This window comes from Nannobrachium achirus (assembly GCF_963921795.1).
Source record: "Nannobrachium achirus genome assembly, chromosome: 5".
Taxonomy (NCBI): Eukaryota; Metazoa; Chordata; class Actinopteri; order Myctophiformes; family Myctophidae; genus Nannobrachium; species Nannobrachium achirus.
Window position 1 is genome coordinate 26708199 of NC_137814.1, and position 25920 is coordinate 26734118.

General features: G+C 43.4%; 2 protein-coding genes across 3 annotated transcripts in view; one reads left to right on the forward strand and one right to left on the reverse strand.

The window, feature by feature from the left end:
* The window catches only part of LOC308285878 (histone H1-like), a gene marked incomplete at both ends in the record, with an annotated part of 500380 nt that overhangs the window by 449849 nt on the left and 24611 nt on the right, over window positions 1-25920 (reverse strand). The gene's annotated exons all lie outside the window — the stretch shown is intronic.
* Window positions 6279-25512, forward strand: LOC308285871 (alpha/beta hydrolase domain-containing protein 17A-like). The gene is made up of 5 exons (XM_080726759.1): window positions 6279-6463; window positions 12013-12509; window positions 14568-14762; window positions 16871-17050; window positions 19495-25512. The coding sequence occupies exons 2-5, from the start codon at window positions 12019-12021 to the stop codon at window positions 19718-19720; spliced, it is 1092 nt and encodes a 363-aa protein (XP_080582885.1). The 5' UTR covers window positions 6279-6463; window positions 12013-12018; the 3' UTR covers window positions 19721-25512.

Here is a 25920-nt window from a genome sequence, read left to right on the forward strand (position 1 = left end):
AAACAGCAAAAGTAGCAGATTGTGCGAGCTCAAAACGTGTCTCTTCGAACTGCGTTTCGAGCTTGTAGACGTCCTACTTTTGATACCTTTAGTAGTATGAGCAAGTAGAGCATCAATGTATGAAAAAACACAAAAGGTAAAATTATGGATTTAAGAGGTTTCTGCCCAACAGCAGTTTTTGCTTCAATCCCTGGACTCTCCCTTCTTCTCCCTCAGAGCTCCAGTGCGTCTGTCTGTCTGTCTGTCTGTCTGTCCGTCTGTCTGTATAACTTTCCCTCCTCTTCCTTCTATCTGTGTCTGGCCACTTTTCCTTTTGTTATCCTCCGTATAGCCTGTACGTCAGATAACAAACTGCAACACGTTATCTGCTCCATCCAACCCCATCCATTCATCCCCCCATCTGTCTGTTTCTGCCTGTCATTGTCACCCTCCTTCCATTTTGCTTGGGGTTGGCAAGCATCCCTTAGAATACGGAATCATCCCTTATTTGGAAACTAAAAGGAATACAAGAAAGCTCGCCCCTAAACACGCTCGCCCCGGGTCAAATACGGCGACCTCGGAACAGGTATTCTTAATCTTACCTCAGTAAAACAATGCCTAAACCTAACCCATTCCTAAACTTAACCTCAGTAAAACTATGAATAAACCTAACCTTATTCCTAACCTTAACCTCAGTAAAACTATGCATAAACCTAACCTTATTCCTATATGTAACACTTTTAGAAAAGCCCTATTAGAAAATGGTAAAAATAAATAGCCGATCTACAAGCTCATAATGTGTTGCATTGTGAGCTTTTGGATCTGCTATTTTTGGAGGCTTTAGCATGACAATAATATATGGACAGAAAGGTTGAAAGTGGAAAAGAAAAAATACATGAGGGCAAATTGGCTGCACACAGTAAACTGCCGATAACGATGTGGTCAAAAAGGTCAAATATTGGCCGATGTATCGGCCAGACCGATATATGGGTCCCACTCTACTTTGTACTTGCACCGACTTCTTCTGTCTACACCAAATGTCTTTGCTATTGTTCCCCCAAGATTGTGAATACCGGGGTTCAAATGGTCAACACTAACAGAAACTCTACTAGTATAGAGCCCTGAGGGACTCCACTCAACCATATAGGGTTATGATATAAAAACACTACATAATAATATGCATTAAGATTTTATCTTTCTCTGGGTGTCTCTTATTGTAATTCCAGGTAGTACCCTAGACTTTTCCATCTCCCCCATCCCTTTTTTTCTTTCTCTACCCACCATATTCACACAAGCAAAACAAAACTCTAGCAGCAGCAGCTGGCGACCGTTAAATTCCCTCTGTGGAGCTTGATATCTTTGGAGTGTGAAGGGGAGGAAGTTGTAAACAATTAATTATATATACACCACAAATATAACTTGTAAATCACTTTAGTAAAAAAGTCCAGGACAACTAAGTGGTGCGTAAACGTGTTTTACGGGCAATTTGATTTGCCAGATGTGAGTGTAGGATGTTATTAATATTGGACTGTACCTATGTACTTCTTTTTTTTTTTGCAAAGTGTTAATAAAGTGTCCAATCAATCAATCAATCAATCAATTTGAATGTAATGAATTGATTTGACTGATACTTTTTTAACAGTTTGCCAAATCTAATTATTAGATCCCTTGTTTTCCAACACTGGGTCTTGACCCCAGATATAGATAGACCCTTTGCGAGTCTGCAACACTGAGAGCGTAACAAATGGAACCGAATGGACCCTCTACGAGTCCATTTGTTTGGCATTTGTACACTCAGAGTTAAATAAATGCTGAGAAGCACCACGACCGCGGAAGTTGTGGGTTCTAATCCGCCGTAGTGCATCCGGTTTTGTCGAGCAACTACACAATCACAAATGGCCCGTGTTCAGGGGAGGGAAGCCGGGCGGGGAAGGTGATAATTAACACTGCATATAATCCTGAGGGCTGGGGGCGGAGCTTGTCAGCAGGGAGTGTTGGGCGGGAGGAGTAGGACGAAGGCCCTAAGACCTCCCGGTGGGGGCTCCTCACTGGCAGGTGAGTCAGTAGGATACGACAGCTAGAGATGCTCCGATTGCGATGTTTGGGGCCGACACCGATCACCTGGAATCACTGGTATGCCGATACCGATATTCCCGATCGATCGTCAAATCCATAAATTCTTCTATTTATTGTGTTACTGTAGCAGCATTTATATATTTAATGATTCTTCTTACAAAACATTGACAATAAGTATAAACATTAGAAGATTACAGGCTGAGGTCCTTTAGTATCCAATTCAACTTGTAGTTGAAGCTGAGGTTAAATTCAGTCCCACAGATAAACATTGTGAAAATAGCTGATCTAGCTTGTAGATCGGCAAAGCCGATACCAATAAAAAGCCGATAGAGGCATTATAGGCCAATCGTGATCACTAACCGATCAATCGGCACGTTTCCAACGACAGCAGTGACAACACAGAAATGTGTGTGTGGGGAGGAAAACGACTAATTTGGGGAGAAAAAGCATACGGTAAAAAGCACAATAATACAATAATAATAATAAACGCTGAGGAATGTTGGTGTGTATTTTTTATTTTTTTAAGGCTGAAATGGGGGTCTGCACCGGGGGTCAAAGGTTGAGAATCACTGATTTATGATCATACTGCTGCAATTTCTTTTACTTATAGCAGGGGTCTTCAACAGGTGGTCCGGGACCCCTAGGGGGTCTGCAGAGATATTGCAAGGGGAGCCACCAAATCTTTGTGTAATAGGGACTTTATTTGGATATTCTTACATTAACCACATGAACCTTCGCAATCCCTATTCTGGGGGCAACATTAGCCGAAAATAGCAGATCTACAAGCTAAAGTATTGAGGATTTTGTTTGAATCCAATATGCAGTGGTGGTGGGGGTCCCTGCTTCATCTCTCTCTCAGCTAAGGGGTCCTTGGCCTGAAAAAACATTGACTTTGGCTGCTTATGGCTTTGCCCTGCGGTCTGTGTTGTTTACAACATTTAAATCAGAATAAATCCCATCGTCACACTGGTAGGCAGCGGATATCTGGTTTAGATGTGACATCAGGCTGCCTCCCTTTATTGTAAGAGATTGACTTCTAAGTCTAACTGCCACTTCCCTTATTGGGCTGAGAAGGAACACACTTTTTGGGGGGGAATCGATCAATGAATGATACATCTTTCAAGATTAAAAAATAAAACATAAAAACGTAATTTACACACACACACACACACACACACTTGCACGCACGCACGCACGCACACACGCACGCACACACACAATCTGATGGCTGTATTGCACGCAGCATCAAATCAACATGTCCAACCTTTAGTCCAGTATCGGCAGGGCGTAATCATTTTCCAGCACATAATGGCTCATTTTCAATGCTCTACATTCAAACGATAACGTAACAGAGTATTATTTACAACGCTGTAATAATAACACTATGGTGCAGCTATTGTGAGGCACATCACTGACACATTGCATCAAACCCCAAAGCATGCGTTTAAATATATCAATAATAATAATAACAACAAATGAATGTGTCATGGCATCATGTGCAACATGTGAAACAGCATTAATGCTCAATAATGCACGCAAAGCCTTAATAGGTCTATTATAGCACAGAGGTACTCAAAATAGGGACCGTGGGGCCACCCAGGGGTCCAAAGGGTCTGTAACTCTGAGAGTGTACAAATGGACCATTCAGGGGTCCATTTGAGTGTTAAATGAGCACAGAGATATACAACTTAAATAAGCACTGACATTTTCTTTTCTTTTTACCATAGCCTATAGCCCACCATATAGATTGGGGTTCTAGAGATAATAAAAACAGAGGAGAGTCTGTGGTGGTCTAATATAATGCATATTAAACTGGTCCTTGGTTGGAATTGAATTCAAACGGCTGAGCATCCACTGGTTATAGCGAGCAGACACAAAGGGAAGCCTTGATGTAGCATAAGGGTCCAACAGCACCATGGCAGAGAGCAGCATCTAACCCAGAGAACCTCTCTCTCTCCCTCTCCCTCTCCCTCTCTCTCTCTCTCTGTAATGCAGCATCGCTGTATATGGTGGCAGCAGCAATAAATTTGCGCACATGCCATGATGTATACCTGTTCAACCCCCCCCCCCCCCCCACACACACACACACACACACACACGCACGCACACACACACACACACATAGCACACACACACATTTACACGCATGATCTATCTCTCTATAACAGCCCCGACCCCCCCCCCCCCTTTTTTTGCCCCACCGCTACTCACCGTTGCCAGATGGCCAGGTAATGGCTGTATAGGAAACTACAAGGAAAGGATGGATCAGGTGCCAGTATAGCTGGTCCGTAGCTCCCTCTCTCTCTCTCCCTCTCTCTGTCCCTCTGTCTCTCCGGTGGTCGTGAGGAGAAACGAGTTTGATCGGTGCAAGGCAGGCTGTCGGTATCCAAAGCGAAGCCTCCGCGTCCGGAGGGTTTAATGCTGTAAAACGACGGCAGAATCTTTCCTCTCCTCTCCTCTCAGCCGCGCCTCACCTGTCTGCTGCCTCTACGGTCTCTGCGCGTCGTTTGCACTGGAGCATCATCACCGTTTCTGAGCCGCGCGTTCCCAACAATAACACTAATAATAATAAACGCCCTGTCAACTTCAATTATAGGCTTTGTCCATAGCAACTAAAAAAGACTGGGTTAAAACAGAAAGCTCTGGTCCAGAACTGGTTCCTATTGTTGTTGTTGCTGGAGGGGGAAAAGAAAGCGAGTCTGTCTGATCATAGCAGCATGCAGCATTCCAGATCTAATGTGGTCCCATAGTAGGCTAGACTAGTATCCTCCTACCAGGCCTGTGATGTGCAAGTGGCCAGGCTGCAGGACGCACTGTGTGAACCAATAACCTTGCAGCGTCTCATGGTGCCGCTATAGTCCGCGCTGAGCCTCCTCAGAACAGATCTAGGTGCAGATATACATGAGCTACAACAGATACACAGACTAGAGGTACAGACAGACTGGGGTACAGAGGTACGGCTACAGAACACTAGCAGAGGTACAGGATGGTGGCATCAGGGAGCCATCATTCACTAAATCTGAAACTCCAGGAGCAGCATCCCTGCAGTCTCTCTCTCTCTCTCTCTCTGTGTGTGTGTGTGTGTGTGTGTGTGTGTGTGTGTGTGTGTGTGTGTGTGTGTGTGTGTGTGTGTGTGTGTGTGTGTGTGTGTGTGTCTCTCTCTCTCTGTGTGTGTGTGTGTGTGTGTGTGTGTGTGTGTGTGTGTGTGTGTGTGTGTGTGTGTGTGTGTGTCTCTCTCTCTGTGTGTGTGTGTGTGTGTGTGTGTGTGTGTGTGTGTGTGTGTGTGTGTGTGTGTGTGTGTGTGTGTGTGTGTGTGTGTGTTGTGTCCCTTTCTTTCTCTCACTGTTGCATGCACATTTTCAACTGCCAATATTGCACACGCACACTTCATAATTATTTTCTGGGAAAACAAAAACAAGAAAGAATCAAAAAATTTGGAAGCAAAATGAAGCAAAATAAACAAACACACACAGATACACACGCACACGCACACACACACACACACACACACACACACACACACACACACACACACACACACACACACACACACACACAGGGATTTAGTAGGCCTAGTAGCCTAACGCAGGGGTTTTCAAAGTGGGTGACGGGGCACCCTGGGGTGCCTCCAGATAATTTGATAATATTTGTAATTTATTTGGACACTTAAAAACATATTTTGTATCATTTTAAACTTGAAGTACAAAGTTATTTTCAGTCAGTTCTAATCAAAATGGCTATTAATCTCAATATTTTCATCACAACATAATCGCTAAAATATGCTATAAATATAAGGTGCTGGGTGTGAAAATCATGAATATAATGTAGGGGTGCCTCGGGTGACAAAACATATTTATAGGGGTTTGCTGAGCCAAAAAGGTTTGGGAACCCCTGGCCTAACCTAATGCATTGTATGTATGAAGTTGCTGTATTCATATTTTATTATTATTATTTTTATTAAACCTAGACCTGTTTATTTGTATTTATTTTTTAAATCTATTTTTGGGGGGTAAAACAAGCTCCAATTTACTCTCATGTATACGTACCTGTCCTGTACACAAGACGTAACAATAAAGTAAAACCTTAAACGTCATTCATCGCCAGCTGATTTGGAAGCCACGCCCATGCCCTTTTACGCCACTTCCGGGTGGAGTAGAGTAGAGTCACTCGGTGGACCAAAAAAACAAAACAAAAAACCTCCAGTTGGTTGGTTGTGTTGGATGGAATGTGAGCTAGCCTAGCACACAGCTAGCATCCAGAGCTAACACACACACATACATATATATTATAATACGTATTACACTGAGACCTAAACAACATCCATGTCAACACACAGGGACGTCTGCTACCTTCACCTCTGCTGCCGCTGCTTGTCTCTCTGTCTACTCCGCATATCCTCCCTGGACTGGTGAGTTGTTAGCCTCCATGCTAAGCTAGGCTAGACTCGACTCAACGCTAGCCGCTTAGCTTAGCTTTAGCTTTGGTTTGTGAGCTATGTTCTGTCAGCAGCACTAAGCCAGCAGCACTAAGACTTCCGGTGGCCGATTTCTTCAGAATAAGAGGGCCCCGGCCCTGAAGCCATTAAAAAACGTCGCGCGCGCATACACACACGCACACACACACACACACACACACACACACACATTGATTGATTGAAGACTTTATTAGAAGTTTGCATAGGAAAAGGTACAGTTTCATGACGGTACAGTTCACTGGTACAAGGTCTATTAAAAGGAGATCCATGAAAAGACTAAGCTTATTTACACACACACACACACACACACACACACACACACACACACACACACACACACACACACACACACACACCAGGCTTGTCAACTCTCCTGGATTTCCCAGGAGTCTCCTGGATTTTGAACCCCTCTCCTGGGAGTCTCCTGGATTGGCAAATCTCCTGGATTTCTCCTGGATTTTGTATCAAACTCCCAAAATTCACCAGAACACAGGAAATTACATCTACTATGTACATTTTTTTCTGGGGGAGGACCCCCAGACCCCCCGCTTTAGGGGTGGGGCAATGAATGCAAGAAACATCACACACATATTCACTTAAGTAATGACTTAAATATTAGAAGTCATCATTAAAGATGTCCTTTGGTTCAGTCATCAATACATGCGTATAAAACATGCACAAAATTCACCAGAACACAGGAAATTACATCTACTATGTTAAATTTTTTCGGGGGGAGGACCCCCAGACGCCCCGCTTTAGGGTTGGGGGCAATGCATGCAAGAAAGATCATAATTATACTTGTAATGACTTAAAGATGAGAAGTCATTATTAAGGCTAAAATTGTACCAGTGCTAGTAAAGCAAGCCTGATAAAAGTATCGAACATGCACAAAATTCAACAGAACACAGGAAAATATATATAGGTCTATCTGTTAAGAGGTTTTGGGGAGAGGACCCCCAGACCCCGGTAGGGGAGTTCCGCGCACCCCCCAAAAAAATAATCTCCTGGATTCTGAGCGTCCAATGTTGACAACCCTGACACACACACACACACACTCACTCACTCACTCACTCACTCACTCACTCACTCACTCTAATATCTTTGTCCTATATTGTTTATACTGTGTATCCAATGCATGTATGTACTATGTTAAACATTTTTCTTGTTTGTTTAATTTTATTTTATGTTTTTATGGAAACCATTTATAAAACAACATTAAACTCTGCCCTTTGGGGATTTACTACACGAATGTCACCTGGAAAGTGTGCTAGGGATACTTTATACTAGTACAAAGATAGCCTGGGCTGGCTTCCAATTTCGGGCTTTTGATCCGGTCGGGAGCGGAAGGGCTCCTACGTTTTTCTGTAGTCCAAAACGGACTACACTTTGGCCGGAAACAACGACCGGAAACAGTTTTAACCAGGTTTTAACCCGTACTTGCGCATGCACTAACTACTTGCGCATGCGCTAACTGGGTTGAAACTGTTTCCGGTCGTTGTATCCGGCCAAAGTGTAGTCCGTTTTGGACTACAGAAAAACGTAGGAGCTCTTCCGCTCCCGACCGGATCAAACGGCCCGTTTAGTAAACGAAGACCAGGCTTTCCCCCAGCGGAAAGCCTGGTGATGCGAGGTTAGTACAAAGACATGTAGCATGCATGTATTTTTAAAATGTAAAATACATTTGTCTTTAAAAAAAAGGAGAAAAAAAAACATTAGTTAGGATTACCTTATTTTGAAGGCCTTAGTGTTGCCCACTCCAAAACAGGAAACGTTAGTGCTGCTTGCGGAACGGAGCTTGGTTCATGGGCTTAACGTTAGTAGCATCCGCCGAAAGCGCTGTTGGTTCTTATTTCCAGCTCAGCACAAATAGTCGCCTAGTGTCCGCTCTACTGTATCCGGTCATTTGCACCCATACACAACACATGCGCACATGCCGTTTCCGTATCCGTTCAAGACGGGATGTGTGAGCTGAAAAACGCAGTTGATTTCTTATCTAGGGTTGACGGGCGATTTACAAGCTCGCTGTGATCTACAAGCTCACAGCGGGGTCGCGGATCTACGTGTAGTGGAGTTTGTAGATCAGCTATCTTATACGTGGGGGGGCTAGCCGCCGAGCTAATAGTTAGCTGGTCGATAGTCTTACACATATTAGCCGCTAGCCGACAATACAGAAAGAAACGGAGGCAGAAAATCTTCTCCGACATTCTAATAATAATTCATATGCACCTGACATAACATGATAACATAACAAGCCGTCAGTCACCAGCTCGCCTCAATTTGCTTTGTCGATATCTCGTTATTTGGTTCATATTTGGATACTAAAACCGTAAACGCCACATACTGTCTTAAACAATATGAGTTTGCTACTGCTTAAAAAAATAAAGAGGAACAAGACAATCCATATCGAATGTATTGTCTTAACGCAATCCCCACCACACGAATAACAACAAAGAGACGTCAAATGTTGTTGTTGATGTCCGTCCAATTAATAGGCTTAACGTTGGCCATCCATAATAATGTCTGTATTCTATACGTCACTATTATTTTAATTTTTGTAATGGTTGGTTGGTTGGTTGAAGACAACAACCCCAGCATTTTATTTTGTGAACTAGCTGACTGTTGTTGAAGGTTGTAAAAATTGATGTGATGCTGCTTATATTAGCGAAGCTAGCTCTTGCTGTGTGTGTGTGTGTGTGTGTGTGTGTGTGTGTGAGAGAGAGAGAGAGAGAGAGAGAGATGGGGGAGGAGTGGGTGGTACTGGGTACCAGTCCAGACATCCCTCCTATCATCCATGTCCCACATCACATCAGTGAGTCACCATCACAGATGAAGTGTCATCTGTAGCAGCCTGGGATGTAAACATCACTCACTCAACATCCATTCTGATCCAAGTTCCCTTTGTCTTCTATGTAGTCAGTCAGTCAGTCAGTCAGTCAGTCAGTCAGTCAGTCAGTCACTTCAGGATCAGAATCAGTCTTTATTGTCACATTACAAGTAATGTGGGTAAAATTCTTAGTTGTGTAGGCTCATCATTGCAGTTAAAATATAAAGAGTTATCTCAAAGTGAGAGAAGAGCAGTCAGTCAGTCAGTCAGTCAGTCAGCCAGCCAGTCAGTCAGTCAGCCATAGTTTTACTGAGGTTAGGTTTAGGCATAGTATTTTCACCAGGTTAACATTCACCAGATTCTGACAAATGGGATGTAGGAACAATGACATGTCGAACCAATGCCATGGCACCATTTACATCACATTATAGTAGCCTACACTGAAAGGAGTAGTTCATTTTGGGAATAGTGGAGTCTATGGGAATTTGCCACTATTTCGAGTTACATGAGCCACATGACTGGCACTGTTTTCTGCCCCCGCAATGGCGCCACTCTCCAATAGATGGCTCTGATTAATATGTATTTAGCCACGGACCATCCCCACCTGACAATATTTGACATACATGAATGCGTACAATATTTGTGTCAAAAAATAAATAAATACACTTGTTTTGAAAATAGCAGATCTACAAGCTGTGGGCTTGGAGATCAGCTATTTTTAAATAGCCTGTGTATAATAAGGGTGGTATTTAGCTGGAGAGAGACCACCTGGAACCCCCTCAAGGACCCCTGGTCTGTGACCCTCTCGAGAACCACTGATCATAGCAACGTAACAGTGGACTGTAGCTCAATAGAAGGCCATTCTAGACTATTTGGTGTTCTGTGTTTTGGTGATATAGTATGTGTGTTTTGGTCTGTAGTATGTGATGGGATGTAGTCCAGCGGATCTAAAACACTTTCATGTCAAAGAACCCCAAATCGATGTGTGTTACTGTAGGCTGCGGACCCCCATTTGTTAACATTTAGTTGTTCATCGATTAAAGTTCTCAGTCGTCACTCGCCACGGCTGATTTCAGTCATTTGAGTCCATACAAGCCATCATGTCTTATGTGGCACATGTCGCACACAGAAAAAAAAATATATATATATATATATAATATATATCAGTTTTGGTCAAACTAGCAATGGAATACTATACATGTTCAGATTTTGTTGCCGTAGTCTTGGGTCGCACGCCCCCGACGACCCATATCTTTTCTGAGCCGGGGTCTCGCACCCCCCAAAGTTCACACCTCGACAACTGTTTTAACAAAGAAACAAGCCTATATGCATATCAATAGGCCTGTGTAGTAGGTGTTGAGCCACGTTCGCGACCCCCCAAACACTGAATCACCATTGCACCACTGGCTCTTGTTCAGAAGCATCTTCCATATTAAAACATGAATGGTCTCTGATATTTCATAAAAGCAAAGGTTAACACCTCAATCTTATTCAACTTGTTGGCTATATGATAAACCTAAACATCATTACATTTTCAGTCATGACATTCTTGTATTTTTGCTTTATTCCATGAGTTGTTAGATTAAGAGCATTATCCTACAACTGTCTAAATGTCTTTATTGTACTGTAATCCCATGCACCTGAATATCCCTATGATACCATACCGTACTCATACTGTGTATTACACAGACATAAAACTGAAATGAATCTGTGCTAATTTAGCTGGGGACCCCCTGGAACCTCCCCAAGTCCCCAGATCCCAAGATTCCACTTTGAGAACCACTGAACGTTAAGAGACGACACTGGAGAATATTGACTCGGCTCAGCCGTGTGCCTCAGTTGTGTCAACATCCAGGTTATCTGGGTTATTGAAATTCTGGTACAAGTAGGAACCAAATGCCAAATGGTGGGATTTAATTTGGCTACTACTGCTTATCAGTTCCAAGACGCGCTAATAGCTATTCATACAGTAGATCTTCAAAGAGGAACTGTCTCTCTCCAAAATAATCCAGGTTCTCATGACCCGTTAATGGTCCACTGGTTCTCATGGAGGGTGAGAGAACCCAGCTAAAATATTCCTAGTTGGGAAGGAACCACGTGGACCATTAACGGGTCTGTAACTCTGAGAGTTACGGGGGTCCATGAAATAAATACAAAAAAAAAAAAAAGATTGAGAAGATCCACTGGTTTAGACTAGGGCTGTCACAATATGCCTAATCTAATCCATGATTCAATTTAATTTACGATTCTAAGGTCACGATTCGATTCGATTTCTTTTTATGCAATATAGGATATACTATTTTTAAACCTCCTCTTTTCACCACAGAGCGATATGACTATAACTTTAGGCTATTGTCTTGAAAAACACTTTCTCAATAAGTCACTTTTATTAATATAATAACAAATGAGATTGAGAATAACAAAAGGTTTAACATAAACAATATAAACTTTGGGTTTTATGCCCTAACAACTGACATTTTCATGTGCGGAAGTGAATTGCAATTATGGTTGTGATTTTGATTTACTGAATCGAACGTCAATTTTCGGTTCGATTCGATTAGAAATCGTGACAGCCCTAGTTTAGACTTTTTTTAGTTGAATGACAATTCCTGATCTATTGGTCTGTGTGACTCCCACGTCGTCTTTTCTCGTCCTCCAGTCGAAGATGAACGGCCTGTCCATCCGTGAGCTGTGCTGCCTCTTCTGCTGCCCGCCGTGCCCCAGCCGCATCGCGGCCAAGCTAGCCTTCCTCCCTCCGGAGCCCACCTACGCCCTGGTGCCCGACCCGGACGCAGGCGCCGGGGCCGGAGCCGCCACCACCACCACGGGGGGCACTGGAGGCTCTGGGGCGAGTGTGCCGTCTCTGGGAGCACCGGGGCTGCGCTCCCGGCTGGGCGGCGGCGGAGGAGCGGCAGGAGCTGGCGGCGGTAGCGCAGCTGGAGGTGCAGGCGGAGCTGCAGGAGACAGGGGAGGAGGTGGTGGAGGAGGAGGAGGAGGTACGGGCGCCGCAGAGGGCCGGTGGAAGCTGCACCTGACGGAGAGGGCGGAGTTCCAGTACTCTCAGAGGGAGCTGGACGTCACCGACGTGTTCCTGACCAGGTCCAGCCGGGGGAACCGGGTGGGCTGCATGTACATCCGCTGTGCCCCCAACGCCAGGTGAGACACACTGCCAAGCCCCTAATAGCACCATAACACAAAACACATGAACTTTTAACCTACCCACCAAGCCCCTAATAGCACCATAACACATGAACTGTTAATCTACCAACCAAGCCCCTAATAGCACCATAATACATGAACTATTAACTCTTTTACTGCTATGAACAAGCATGCTCCCTGATTATTCAAGTAGCGCACAGCCATGAATGAGCAGCCGTTCGTTCGTCCGTTCTTTACCCTGTCTGAGCACTGTGTGCAGATGGGGGGGTGGCGCGGGTGTCTTCAGTAGAAACAGCTCCCATAACACTGGTCTCAAATCTCGACCACACATAAACAACAATGGCGGCGGAATCACTTTTCTGATCGTTTTCTATGCCTGGATCTAGTTCCTCTATTTCTATGCTCTAAACTACTGGTGCGAGTGAGGGACATTTGTGAGCCTCGTTCATTGCAAATGGCTGCCCCCTGCGGGCAGTTTGGCTCGATGACAAATACGCCTGTATTTTACAAAAGATACTTTTGTAAAAGCTACTTTGATGGCAGTTTGAGACATCCTTAAATCCTTAGTGTAGCAGTAAAAGAGTTAACCTACCCAGTACCCACCAAGCCCCTAATGGCACCATAACACATGAACTATTAACCTAACTACCAGCTCTGTGGCCTTGTATTGTGGTTTGAGTGTCTGCCCGGAGATTAGGAGGTCTGGGGTTCAATCCCTGGCTGAGTCATTCCAAAGAATATACAAATGGGACCCAATGCCTCCCTGCTTGGCACTCAGCATCAAGGGTCAGATTGGGGGTACGGCCCCTGTGAGATAAAGTAGTAGCGTCACATCCAGGGGGTGTACTTGTACATCATGTCCAGTGGGTGTACTGCTTGTACATCAAGCCGCCCTCACGCTAAAGAAACGGGAGATAGGCTCCTGCCCTACCTATGTGGCACGTGGCTGGTGAACCGTTGGTTCTCCTTATACCAACAAATGAACTATAAGCGCTCACTTCCACTGTTTGTTTATGTCTGGCTTGACCTTGACCTTGACGATCTTAAGCGGCACTCCTGCCGGAAGGCCAACATTCTGTACCGTCATGCATTTCAGAGAATGTATTTGATCGATATTCCATCTATAGCTTGTAAATTAATGTTCTGTTACTAAACACCGTAATGTGTACTGGACCTTTGGAGATAGTGTGTCCGTATTGAATGTCATTATGTCAACATTTTGTTCATAATAGTTATGCTTATTTCCAATCTGAAATCCAATCTCCCAACAGCTGAATTAAAGATGCAGTAGGCAGTTTTGGAGAGTTTAGCACAAACTAGAATGTCAATGTACTGTAAAATTACCTACATACATATCTATATGCATTGATACTGTCTGGATTCAACCATGGTACCTCCCAGGTTCCAGTATTACTATAAAACTAGAGGTTTAATGTTACAAGATCATTTATCTGGAAATTGCAGCAAATAACACTACTTGTAGTGACGAGACATGGGAGGGTTTGACATATGATCTTTTAACGCAGAAAAATAAATAAAATAAATAATATATATATAATTATATATATATATATATATATATATTATTAAGACTCCCTTCCGAGATAGTTAAGTAGCAGACTAGCAGTGGTATGTCACGGAAGCTCTGACAGTCACCTGAGATAAAGGCTGTCACAGAGAAATATCTCTTTCCATCAGAGCTGACTGAAATTAACTTTATACCACTTGAACCCCAGCATCCCTATCCTGGGGGGAAGGTTCACCAAAAATAGCCAATCTACAGGCTTGTAGATCTGCTATTTTTCGTGAAGAGAGTTGGGCATAGATGGAAAAAGAGCTCATCAAGTACAGTGCAAACCAGGTCTGTTTTACTAACCATAGTGAAGTGATATTGATGAATTCCAAATATTATCAGATTATTCTGCGGCGCGCCTGGACTGCGGCACCCACTTTGGGAAACACTACTCGTTATAACATTCAGGTATGGCGGAATAGTTGTCTGGCTACGCGAGGCTACCTCGTACCCTGACCACCTCTCCTCTCTTCTTCTTCCAGGTTCACAGTGCTCTTCTCCCACGGCAACGCTGTGGACCTGGGCCAGATGAGCAGCTTCTACATCGGCCTGGGAACGCGCATCAACTGTAACATCTTCTCCTATGACTACTCGGGCTACGGCGTGAGCACCGGAAAGCCCTCCGAGAAGAACCTCTACGCAGACATAGACGCTGCCTGGCACGCTCTGCGCTCCAGGTGAGCAGCAGACCCTAACCCCCATTACCTGATGAAAGGTGGCTTCTACTCTCTCTGTCTCTTGTCTGTCTGTCTGTCTGTCTGTCTGTCTGTCTCAATCTCTCTTTTTCTGTGTGTGCATTTCTCTCTGTGTGTGTGTGTGTGTGTGTGTGTGTGTGTGTGTGTGTGTGTGTGTGTGTGTGTGTGTGTGTGTGTGTGTGTGTGTGTGTGTGTGTGTGTGTGTGTGTGTGTGTGTGTGTGTGTGTGTGTGTGTGTGTGTGTGTGTGTGTGTGTGTGTGAATCTGAGATGAGGTTTCTCACTCTTGTCATCCACAATCGCGAAGTTGTGGGGAAGCTTCTTAACTTTTGTGTACATCCTATCCAAAAAGTAAAGGTCCCATGCAGGTCTCTCAGGTGTAGGCCTGGGGGGGTATCGACATTTTGTTACCGCGATTACCGTCTTCCCATTTACCGCCGGTACTGCGGTAATTACCGCACCCCCGTATCTATGTATTAAGGTTCGGCGATAAGCCAAAATATTGCAATCATCTTCCCAAAAGTCGCCTCTCCACAGCCTGACTGCCCGAGTTATACTTCTCCGCACAGCACAGTGGGTCTGGCTTTGAAAGGAGCAGATCTACAAGCTCACAACACATCGCATCCGCGACGCGTTCTGAGCTTTTAGATCTGCACTGTCGGGTTACCATAGTAACATAGGCTAGCTACTTGGGCTTTTCAGACACAAACAACTGTGTGAACAAACCAGAAGAGGACGGGTAGTCAGATCGTGTACAGTGATTCTGTAAACTCACGTCACGTCTCAACTCTCAAATCGCAGTGATTGAGTGCTGCTATATACAGGTTTTAGTTACAAGACTTGACAGAAAAGGTTATAAAATCGCCGACGCGCCACCGGACGGGGCACAACGCGCGACGCGGTGGAAAAAGTAAAATAGTTTCATTTTCGGTTTTAGTCCACGCGGCCCGCGCTCCGCCAGTAATCCGTATGAATAAAAAAAGATATGCCACAACACAAGGTATGTATTAACATCCTTGTGTCGTGTGGATTACAGAGAAGGTTTACGCTGCTCTGCTCTGTACTCCTCTACGAGGCTTGCCTGCCCAGGCTTTGAAGGTCTGTCTCCGCGTGACGTATGTGGCTTCCAAACATGTGGTACACGGCCCAGAGCAGAGCGGCATGGAGCGCATGCGGTCCTCGCTTCTCCCCTGTTTTAAAACTCGCTTGTTTTCCAATAAAAAATATACTTTTTTTTGTTTGTTTTTTACGGCGGTACGGCGGTTACCGTCCCCAACCCTACTCAGGTGTTTACTTCTTTACTTCTTCTGCTGAAATAAAGAGTTTAAATCGCTCATTTTATCAGCCGGTGCCCTGTTTTTTAGACATTCCGGAAGTTGCGGCCACATAGGAAACATTACTACCTCCCCTGGTCACATGGTATAGACACAACGAATAAGAGTGGGGAAAATATTACACCGGCTGACAAAATGAGCGATTTAAACTCTTTATTTCAACACGCTGCTTCGATTTTCTTCCACGCTTGAGAAGTAAACACCTGAGAGACCTGCACGGGACCATTTACTTTTTGGATAGGATGTTCACAAAAGGTAAGAAGTGTTCGGGAACGGCAGAGCTTCCCCGCAACTTCGCGATTGATCACTCTCCCTTGTTTCATGTGTTTTCAAAGCTCACAGTTACTGTAGGCCTGTCACAATTATTACATAATCGTCCAATCACAATTATTTGTCATAATTCCAATTATTTTGTCATAACTGTTTCCATGTTTTCAAAACATTTTCAAAAAATGTGGAACTAGCAGATCTTCAAGCTCACAACGCGCTGTGATGTGAAGTGTTGTGACCTTGTAGATTGGCTATTTCCACTGTCAATGTTCTTTTTAACGTTGTCAGATGTCAGTAATTTCTTTGTATCTGTGTCATGTCTGCCATGTACAACTTCAAAGCCAAAAAGCCAAACAAAAATGTAATTGTCAACGACAAAAACACAATTGAATCGTAAATATTTGAGTGACAATTAATCGTCATGTAACACGTCATAATCGTGACAGCCCTACTCACAGTTGCTAAGCGTGTTTGTGCGTGTGTTTCAGATATGGCATCAGCCCAGAGAACATCATCCTGTACGGGCAGAGCATTGGCACGGTGCCCACCGTGGACCTGGCATCGCGGTTCGAGTGCGCCGCCGTGGTCCTCCACTCACCTCTGACCTCTGGCATGAGAGTGGCCTTCCCTGACACTAAGAAGACGTACTGCTTTGACGCCTTCCCCAAGTAAGACACACACACACACACACACACACACACACACACACACACACACACACACACACACACACACACACACACACACACACACACACACACACACTCACTCACAGGCCTGTCACAATTATTACACCAGTAAGACACCCTAATAGGGAGATAAGCGACCGTCAGGTCGCATAACTTTAGAAGGCAATCGTAGCCAATGTGAAATTTGTCCCGAAATCCGATTATTTTCAAGATTCCGACAGACCCGACCATTTAATGATTTTTACAGTGCGTGCCTTTGCCTTTTCATGTGCAAAGTCCACGCTGTGCACTGCGCTCTCTCACTGATTGACAGGGCACTGTCAGAAGTCAGAGCGGAGGTACAAACGTTTTATTGTGTAATGTAGGCTTATTATTGTCCTATGCTGCTGGTTGTCATGGAATCTACGCTATAATATTAGCTTTGAAACAAAACCCAGGGAGAAAGGAATGCTTTAGGCTATTTTCTATAACACACACACACACACACACACACACACACACACACACACACACACACACACACACACACACACACACATGCTGATTGATTGCTTTATTAACAGTTTGCAAAAAAAATCTTCTTGGACTTGTGACACATAATGATTGACAGCCCCGTGTTAAGAGGAAATGCGGACGATTGCGACCACGCCCTGTGTGATGATGATACAACAGTGTCCGAAACCCGTACGGGTCTCTCGGGTATTAGGGTAATTTCGGAATCGGGGGCCCCGTGAAGAGCTCGACCCTCCGCCATCATGTAAACATATATAAAAAATTAATAAAAAAAACACTTAAACCCTTCATGTTTAGTTGATCATCAGACACTAAGGGTCTAATACTGTACCCCTCTACCCAATCTCTTCGCTGATCTGCTGTTTTCATCGCATGATCAATTATATAATTTCCAGACCCATGTTTAAAGGTAGGGTAAGGGATTTTCTCTGGTTAAAATAAGTGTTCAATAGCTCTATATTCTGATAGTAATCATTGCTATATAGAGTGTTTGTTCAGTAACGGGAGTCTCCATGTCTCCCCAGCTCTTTATTAACCAGAAAATAAACATTATTCTAGAATAGAGTGGAGGATACATATTAAACAAGTGAAATTGGAAGTGATGACAAAAAAAACGAGTAGACAAAATTGGAATAGGAACACAATAAAAATGGGTACTCTCTTCTGATTGGCTGAAATTGTGTCACCTACCGGAACATGCGTTTTGTGTTTTCAGTTTATTAAAGAGCTGGAGAGACAGGGAGACTCCTGTTACTGGAACCCTAGCCTTTAAGTCTTATACTCAGTCTCAAAATAATCATTTCTTTAACAAGCTGAATCCCTAGTTTAAAATCCACCAGATCGGGATCATTATATTTGGATCCATTTCAATCTCCTTATCAATCTGATTCCTTATCTATCCCACTATCGATCCTTTTCTATTGTTGGTAGTTGGCATGCAATCAGAGGTAGAGTATATTGTCTTCAACTGATGCTCACAATTGAATCTATATTTTGCATGCAAGCCATTACATTCGTGTCCCTTGTTTTTACCGCCATTTGGCACGAAATTCAGCGGAAGTCAAAAGCTTTACTTTAACCACATAATGTTTGTGGCAGTGATTTGATTTCAGTGACATGACCAGATGATGATCAGGTCAGGTCCCTGCTATAATCCATAAGAGAATTGATAATAAGACTAAACCTTATTGATTTTTCAATGCTCAATGACGTCACAATCGATTCAACTGATTCTCACACCCCGTCCCTCTCTACACACCGGCTCATTGTCTCATTCATTGTTGGAGTGAAAGAGGAGGAGGCGGAGGACAGGGTGAGCTGGAGCCTGGAGGCAGACGATTTGCTGTGGTGACCCCTGAAGGGAAAAGCCAAAAGGAAATAAGAATAATCTGTATCCTGTCTGAGTTCTCTATGCTGATTGAATAAAATAGGTATCCTGACCTGAGCATTTATTTTCTGGAGAGACATGGAGACTCCTGTTACTGAACAAACACTCGCAATGACTACTATGAGAATATAGAGCTATTTAAAACTTTTTTTTTAGCAAAGAAAAGAAATCACCTTTTTAAAATGAACCCAAAAATGTTTGAATGTGAAATATCCTACTAATAAACAACCAAATGTCTCTAGCTCTGTCTGATGTCTGTCTGATACTGTATATACGCATGCTAACATCACTGATACTAAACAGTGCCCACATTTGGAGATGACTGACATCACTGATATGTCTGGTTTCTCCAACATTACTTCTGAGACTCTTACATTCAATCCCTCATATACTGTGCACACCCCATAACCCAAACTGCACATAATTTAGAGCATATAAATTAGAACGGGCAAGGACTAGTCTCTTTAAACTTGCTACACTCGCACTGATTGTGCTTCCTCCCAACCCGTGTTCCCCTCCACAGCATAGAGAAGGTGTCGAAGATCCCCTCCCCGGTGCTGATCATCCACGGCACGGAGGACGAGGTCATCGACTTCTCCCACGGCCTGGCGCTGTTCGAGCGCTGCCCCAAGGCGGTGGAGCCCCTCTGGGTGGAGGGCGCAGGTCACAACGACATCGAGCTCTACAGCCAGTACCTGGAGAGGCTACGGCGCTTCATCAACCAGGACCTGGCCGCCCAACACGCCTGAAGAAATACCTCACCTGTACGGGTGGAAGCGACGGCTCTTTCCGACTACCGAGGAACTCGAGTGCACCGCCGTCGTGCCACGAAACACATTTCGTAGCCGCCTTCGGCTCCTTTTTCAGATCAGGGTTTTCCGGAACCTAATTAATTGGGGGACCTTTTGCTTTCAGAAGGTGGTGGTGGTACTAATATGTAACCCTGTGTTCTTCTGGGTAAACCCAGAAACTCACACAACAACGTATACTTTCAAGATGTTTCTAGAAAAAAGAAAAAAAAAAACTAGCTGAACTGCAAGCTCGCAAGGTGTTGCGCCGAGACGTTGTCGAGCTTGTAGATTGCAGACAGGTTGCTTTTTTATGAGTTTCTTTTAAATATAAACGTAGAAAAAAAGGGTTAGGGTTCACAGAACATCACAGGTTCTGAATGTTCTGGGTTAACCGCTCGTAGTCGAAAAGAGCCGCGTGTGTGTATGTATGTGTGTGCACGTGTGCGGTTGAGCGCTTGTGCGCATTTATGTACGTGTTTTGAGTGTTTTATCCATATCTCCATGGAACAAACAGGTGTGTATGTTTACGCACGTATGAGTTGTGAATATTTAAGGAAAATAATGAAGGACTTTCCTGATAAAGACATTTATCAGACCTCTGAACAAACTGCATGTGTGGAGGACTCGTATGGAGACTTATCGAATCAAAAAGAAAAAAGATCTGTTCTTTTCTTTTCTATTTTATTTGTGCGTACGTGCATGAGTGCGTGTGTGTTTGGAGAATACCTCCATGGCTTGACCAGTCCCCCCCACAACCAACCCTCCCCCCCCAGAGGAAATTCCACTGGTCAAGCATGTGACCCCACACCGGCCTCCCCCATACGGTTGGTAGTGATGTCCCTCTTGACTGCCAGGGTATTTTCCTATGTTAAATGTCCAAAAGCTACAGCCCCCGTTTACTACATTCTTTATTTATTTTTTAATGATGGCGTCGTGATCGCCTGCTGTGCGCTGATGCGTGGGTGCGCTGATGCGTGAATAAAGCAGAACACTAAAAACCCACCCTCGATCCGTGAGGGTCTGGCTGGTTTCCTTCACTGTGAGTTACAGGTGCAGTAAGTGATGTTCTTTTGGTTACATTAAGTGCTAAAATAGCTCTATATATTTTGATAATAAACAGAAAAATACTTGGTCAAAGTCAGGATAACGAAAGCATCCAATCGGGATACAGAATAAACGAGTGAGATTGTGAAAAAAGAATAATAATGGAACTGGAAAGTAACACTTTGTCTCTCTCCTGATTGGCTGAAATTGGTGTCCCATCTGTTAATTTATATTCTGTTTATTAAAAAGCTGGAGAGACGGAGAGAACCCTGTTACTGAACACTATAGCAATGTTAAAGCTTTTGTATTCAGGATATACTTTTTTTCTTTTTTTTTTACCAAAAAAATGTCACTTACACCACCTTTTTTTTAAGAAGTGAAAGGACTAGTCTGTGATGCTAAGCCAGCCGGTCTCTTTCCCACACTGGCCGTGGTTTTGCTCCACGGTGCACCGTTGGGCCTGCGCTGTAGAAAAATGTCCTTTTTATTGACCACTGAGCTGAAGAAGAGAGCCGCAGGGAGACATTTGACTTGCACCACTCTACCCAGTATCCTTCGGTCCTATACCCCCTCCCCCCAACAAAGAATATTTGGCGGAAACACATCGACTGGGCTGAAATGGAACCAGGCCCCTGAGAGACGTTTGGAGCATATTATCCACCAGGGTTTCTTTATGGCAGTTAATTGAATGAGTTGCCCTTTTTTCTTCTTTTTTTCATGGCCGCCATGTTGACATAAATAATTCCTTCACAGGTGTTAGCAATGATACTGATACAATCTACCTGTTCGGAAAGGCTTTCCGTAGTTGGGAAAAAGATTCTGAGACACTTAAGGCTCTGCTCCATTCTGGATAAACTGCTGCTGTTGTGCATTTTGTTGGCTCACTGGAAAGACTTCTACGCTAAAATGGAACAGAGTCTTAATTAACATTAGTAACATTACACAACTATTTATAATGTCCATATGGCTGCCATGAAAATGGCCCTGGTGCCGCTCCTACTTCTTTTTGTTTTCTTTTAGCCAGATTATGGTGGTTTTGGGACGATAATCATCACACTATGCTACGTAGGCGGGTCACATCTTTTGTTCGGAAGCCTGTCATTGTTTACCGAGTGAAGTAAAGAAGAAGAAAAAAGAAAAAAAGGTGGAAGGGGTGGCACCACCTTGATGGTAGCAGATGTAGTTAAGAATCGAAATTCATCATTCATCTTTTTTTTTCTTTTTTTTATGTGAATGAAGGCCACGTACAACAGCATAGAGGAGGATTGTGTGCTGCTCTTTGCTGGTTGGATGTATGTAGGGAAGGTGGTACTCTTATCTATATGTTCAGCAGAACAAACTGATGAAGTTTTATATGCGACACTTTTTTACCTCCCCCCCCAACAGTTTGATCAGGAAGTATATCTCCATGGCGTAATCATCTCTTGCTGCGCCCAAGGCTATCTCCCACGCGAAACCATTTGTTGCAGCCATCAGCCTTTTTAAGGGCGGTTTACAGTTATTAGTCACGCGGAAGTAGCGGTTCTATAAGCTCACAGCTGTTGTAGATCTGCTATTTCCCATTCGCAATGTGGCATGTTAACGAAGTACAAATCAGCCTTTTTAGTCTTATGCAGTAGCATTTGTTTTAGCGTTGAGTTTTTTGCAAGTATGCTCTTCACTGACATTCACCGCTTGTTCTCAGAGGCTTTCACGTAAGAACATACAGTATGGCCAGACTGATGCTCAGAGCTTCCACGATTTGATCAAGTACCGTATTTTCCGGACTATAAGGCGCACTTAAAAGCCTTTAATTTTCTCAAAAAACTACAGTGCGCCTTATAGTCCATTGCGCCTTATATATGGATCATTCATTGACGTTGACATTCCCTTTAGCACAGCTCCATCTGTTGGATGCATAACGTAACGGTAGCGTCTATTATGTGCGCCTTATAGTCAGGTGCGCCTTATATATGAAAACAGTTTGAAAATAGACCATTCATTGACAGTGCGCCTTATAGTCAGGTGCGCCTTATAGTCCAGAAAATACTGTACTTGTGTAATTTATGGGACTAGAATTTCAGATTGTAGTTTAAGCTGATTTAATGACAACGGAATGCATTAAGTTTGCGTAGGAAAAGTAGAAATGGGAAAGACGGTGTTTACAAACTTTTTCAGCTTGAGACCCAAAAGATGTCTCCACGGGGAGCAAAAATACATCATGAATTAATCGCTTAAGACCTTAGGTAATAGTGAAAATAGCCAAGCTTATAGATTGGCTATTTTCACTGTTTCTTAAAAAGTAATTGTTTTATTGTTTGTATTACTGGAATTAAAATTTAGTTGAACATTTCTTGACTTATTTGGAAGAAATGTTTGAAATGTATTGTTTTATTAGCATCTTTTTTTAATCACATTCTCCTCTGCCTTGTTAATCGTATCAAAAAATTTAACAATAGTTGGAAACATTTTATTTTGTATTATTTGATATTTAGTCGTGACCCATAAAAATCGATTCCGTGACCCAACAAATTGATAGTTTGGAAAACACTGGGCATTACTACAGTACATACTGTATGACCATGGATAGTCTTCAGGCATCCATACTGGTACCACCATCATACCGTCTGTCTTTCGAATGCTCTCTACGTTTTTTAAAGGCAAACAAACACTGTCAACAAGACATCATGCCAGCTAAGCTTAGTTTTATTTTATTTTATTTCATTGTCTTTTTTTACTTTTTATTCCTGTCTGTTTGGCCCTAAATGTACACAGAGCTCTTCTATGGGTGGCAGAACGCTTTCACGTGTGACCCAAGCCATACTTGAGCCTCTCACTGTTGGTGTGGTGCAGGTTCCACCACACACACACACACACACACACACACACACACACACACACACACACACACACACACACACACACACACACACACACACACACACACACACACACACTTGTATTACTATACTTGTGAAGACATCAACATTTCCGGACTTCATTGAAAATGTCTGAAAAAAATTGCCGACACACACTTATAATATATAATTTAATTTATATAAGTATAAATAAGCATAACTCTCTAACGCCAACCTAAGGAACCTAACCTCTTGTCTAAAAGTCTAATCTTAACTCTCTCCCCCACCTGAATCATTTCCGAATTGTAAATGTTTCTGCACTTCTTTTTGTAGACCATTTCTCTAGTGAGTACTAGGAAAAGGCTCCTTCACAATGTCTCAAATTCTGCTATACTGTACTTTTTTAACCCTCACAAGCATAGTAATACAAACGCGTGTGTGTGCACACACACACACACCCACACACACACACACACACACACACACACACACACACACACACACACACACACACACACACACACACACACACACACACACACTACACGTGTGGTAGTATATCAATTACACAATTATATATATTCAGAACAAGCATGACAAAAAGCAGGTCTTAAGTTCAGCACTATTGTATAAAGCATCCAAAGTTGTAGTTAGGATATTACTATGTAAGTTTGTGCGTCTTTTTAGAAATATTGACTAACAGACCCTCTCTTCGACAGGTCAATGTAGAGGACCCTAGGTGTCCATTATTAATTTGTTTTGATTTTTTACCCCCCTGCGGCCCACAAATGGCCCTACTGTGCAGGCCTGAGCTAGAGGAACCAGTTAGGGGCCGTTTCAACAGAAAGGGTCCAAATCTCTTCGCCAAAAAATAGCCGATCTACACACTCACAATGAGATCGTCTTTTTTGGTGGGGTGCTGGGGTTCAAGTGGTTAAGAATAGCTGTGGTCTCCAAAAGTTGGAAAACTGTTTTCTGCTTCAAGCACCCAGAGCACTCCCACCAAAATAAATGCTGGATGCCGAAGAGCGCTGGCACGCGATACTCGGCTTAGGGAAGAGGAGTGCTCCAGTGGGTCTGTACGGTACCGTAGACATGCATGACAGGAAGACCCTGGCAGTTAGACAAAAATAAATAAAAAACGCTTTCTGTGGGCCTACCATCACCTCGCCATTCTGATTGGTTAGTTCTGAGCCAATACGGCGTCGGCAGCTTCCGATCTACACAAAAGTGTCTGGTGCAGCTATTGGTTGCATCACCTCCAGTTGTAGCAGCAGCGTTCGGTAAACCACTTAAGACATATTAGTTAAAAAGAAAAGAAAAAATGCTTTAGGTCAATTTTGTGAACCTAAGGCTTGTAGATCGTCAGTTTTCGCAGCTCCTCGCACCTCCGCGATAGATCTCTGCTGACGATGCCACAGGGCTGTCCACGATCCAAACTGGTGAAGAGACAGAGCCATGATGAGAGAGAGTGTATGTTCTTTTCTCTAATGTAGCATAGAACTATAACATATGTTAATTTAACTGAGAATTATCACCCAGGTTAAAAAGCTGCATTCCGTAACTTTATGTCGACCAGAGGATATGAAGTGCTTTTGAGCTTCACGCTATACCACCTGTAAACCACTAGAGGTCCTCCTTTCTCACCAAAGGAGACCAATACAACCACCACAGGTGTTCAATATATAAACATGCTGTACCATACAGATTTCATTCAAATAACATTTTTACAAAAAAAAAAAGTTACGGATTGCAAGCTTTTAATTAACAATCCACATTTTAACGCACTGGGCCTCTTGTTTTTTCCTGTTTAACTCACATTTTTGTCAGGGAAACCAAACCATTCGAGCCACCTGTTTATAACGAGGGTCTGTTTTCCGGGAACGGGGGGGGGGGGGGGGGAGAGAGAAGGTTTGGACTCTTGATGTGTGTTATTTGGAGGAGAGGGTTTGGACACTTGATAAACTGTATGCATGTCCATTGTATGTGTTAGCTGGGGGGGGTTTGGTTGGTAGATCTAAAGCCCTGCTTCTCAACATAGGCTCTGGGGACCCTTACAGGGTCTGTAATCCTGAGGGTGTGCAAATGGGCCCGTCTTGTACACTCTCAAGACTTCAAATTAACACAGAAGATTGCACAGTGTTGATTGATTGGCGACTGAGATTAATAATAATTAAAATAAATAAATACATGCGGGTCCGTTGTATATCAATGTATATCAAACGGAGGGACTTGAAATGAAATATAAACGTTTGAAGTAAACTATCAAGCCCGAGA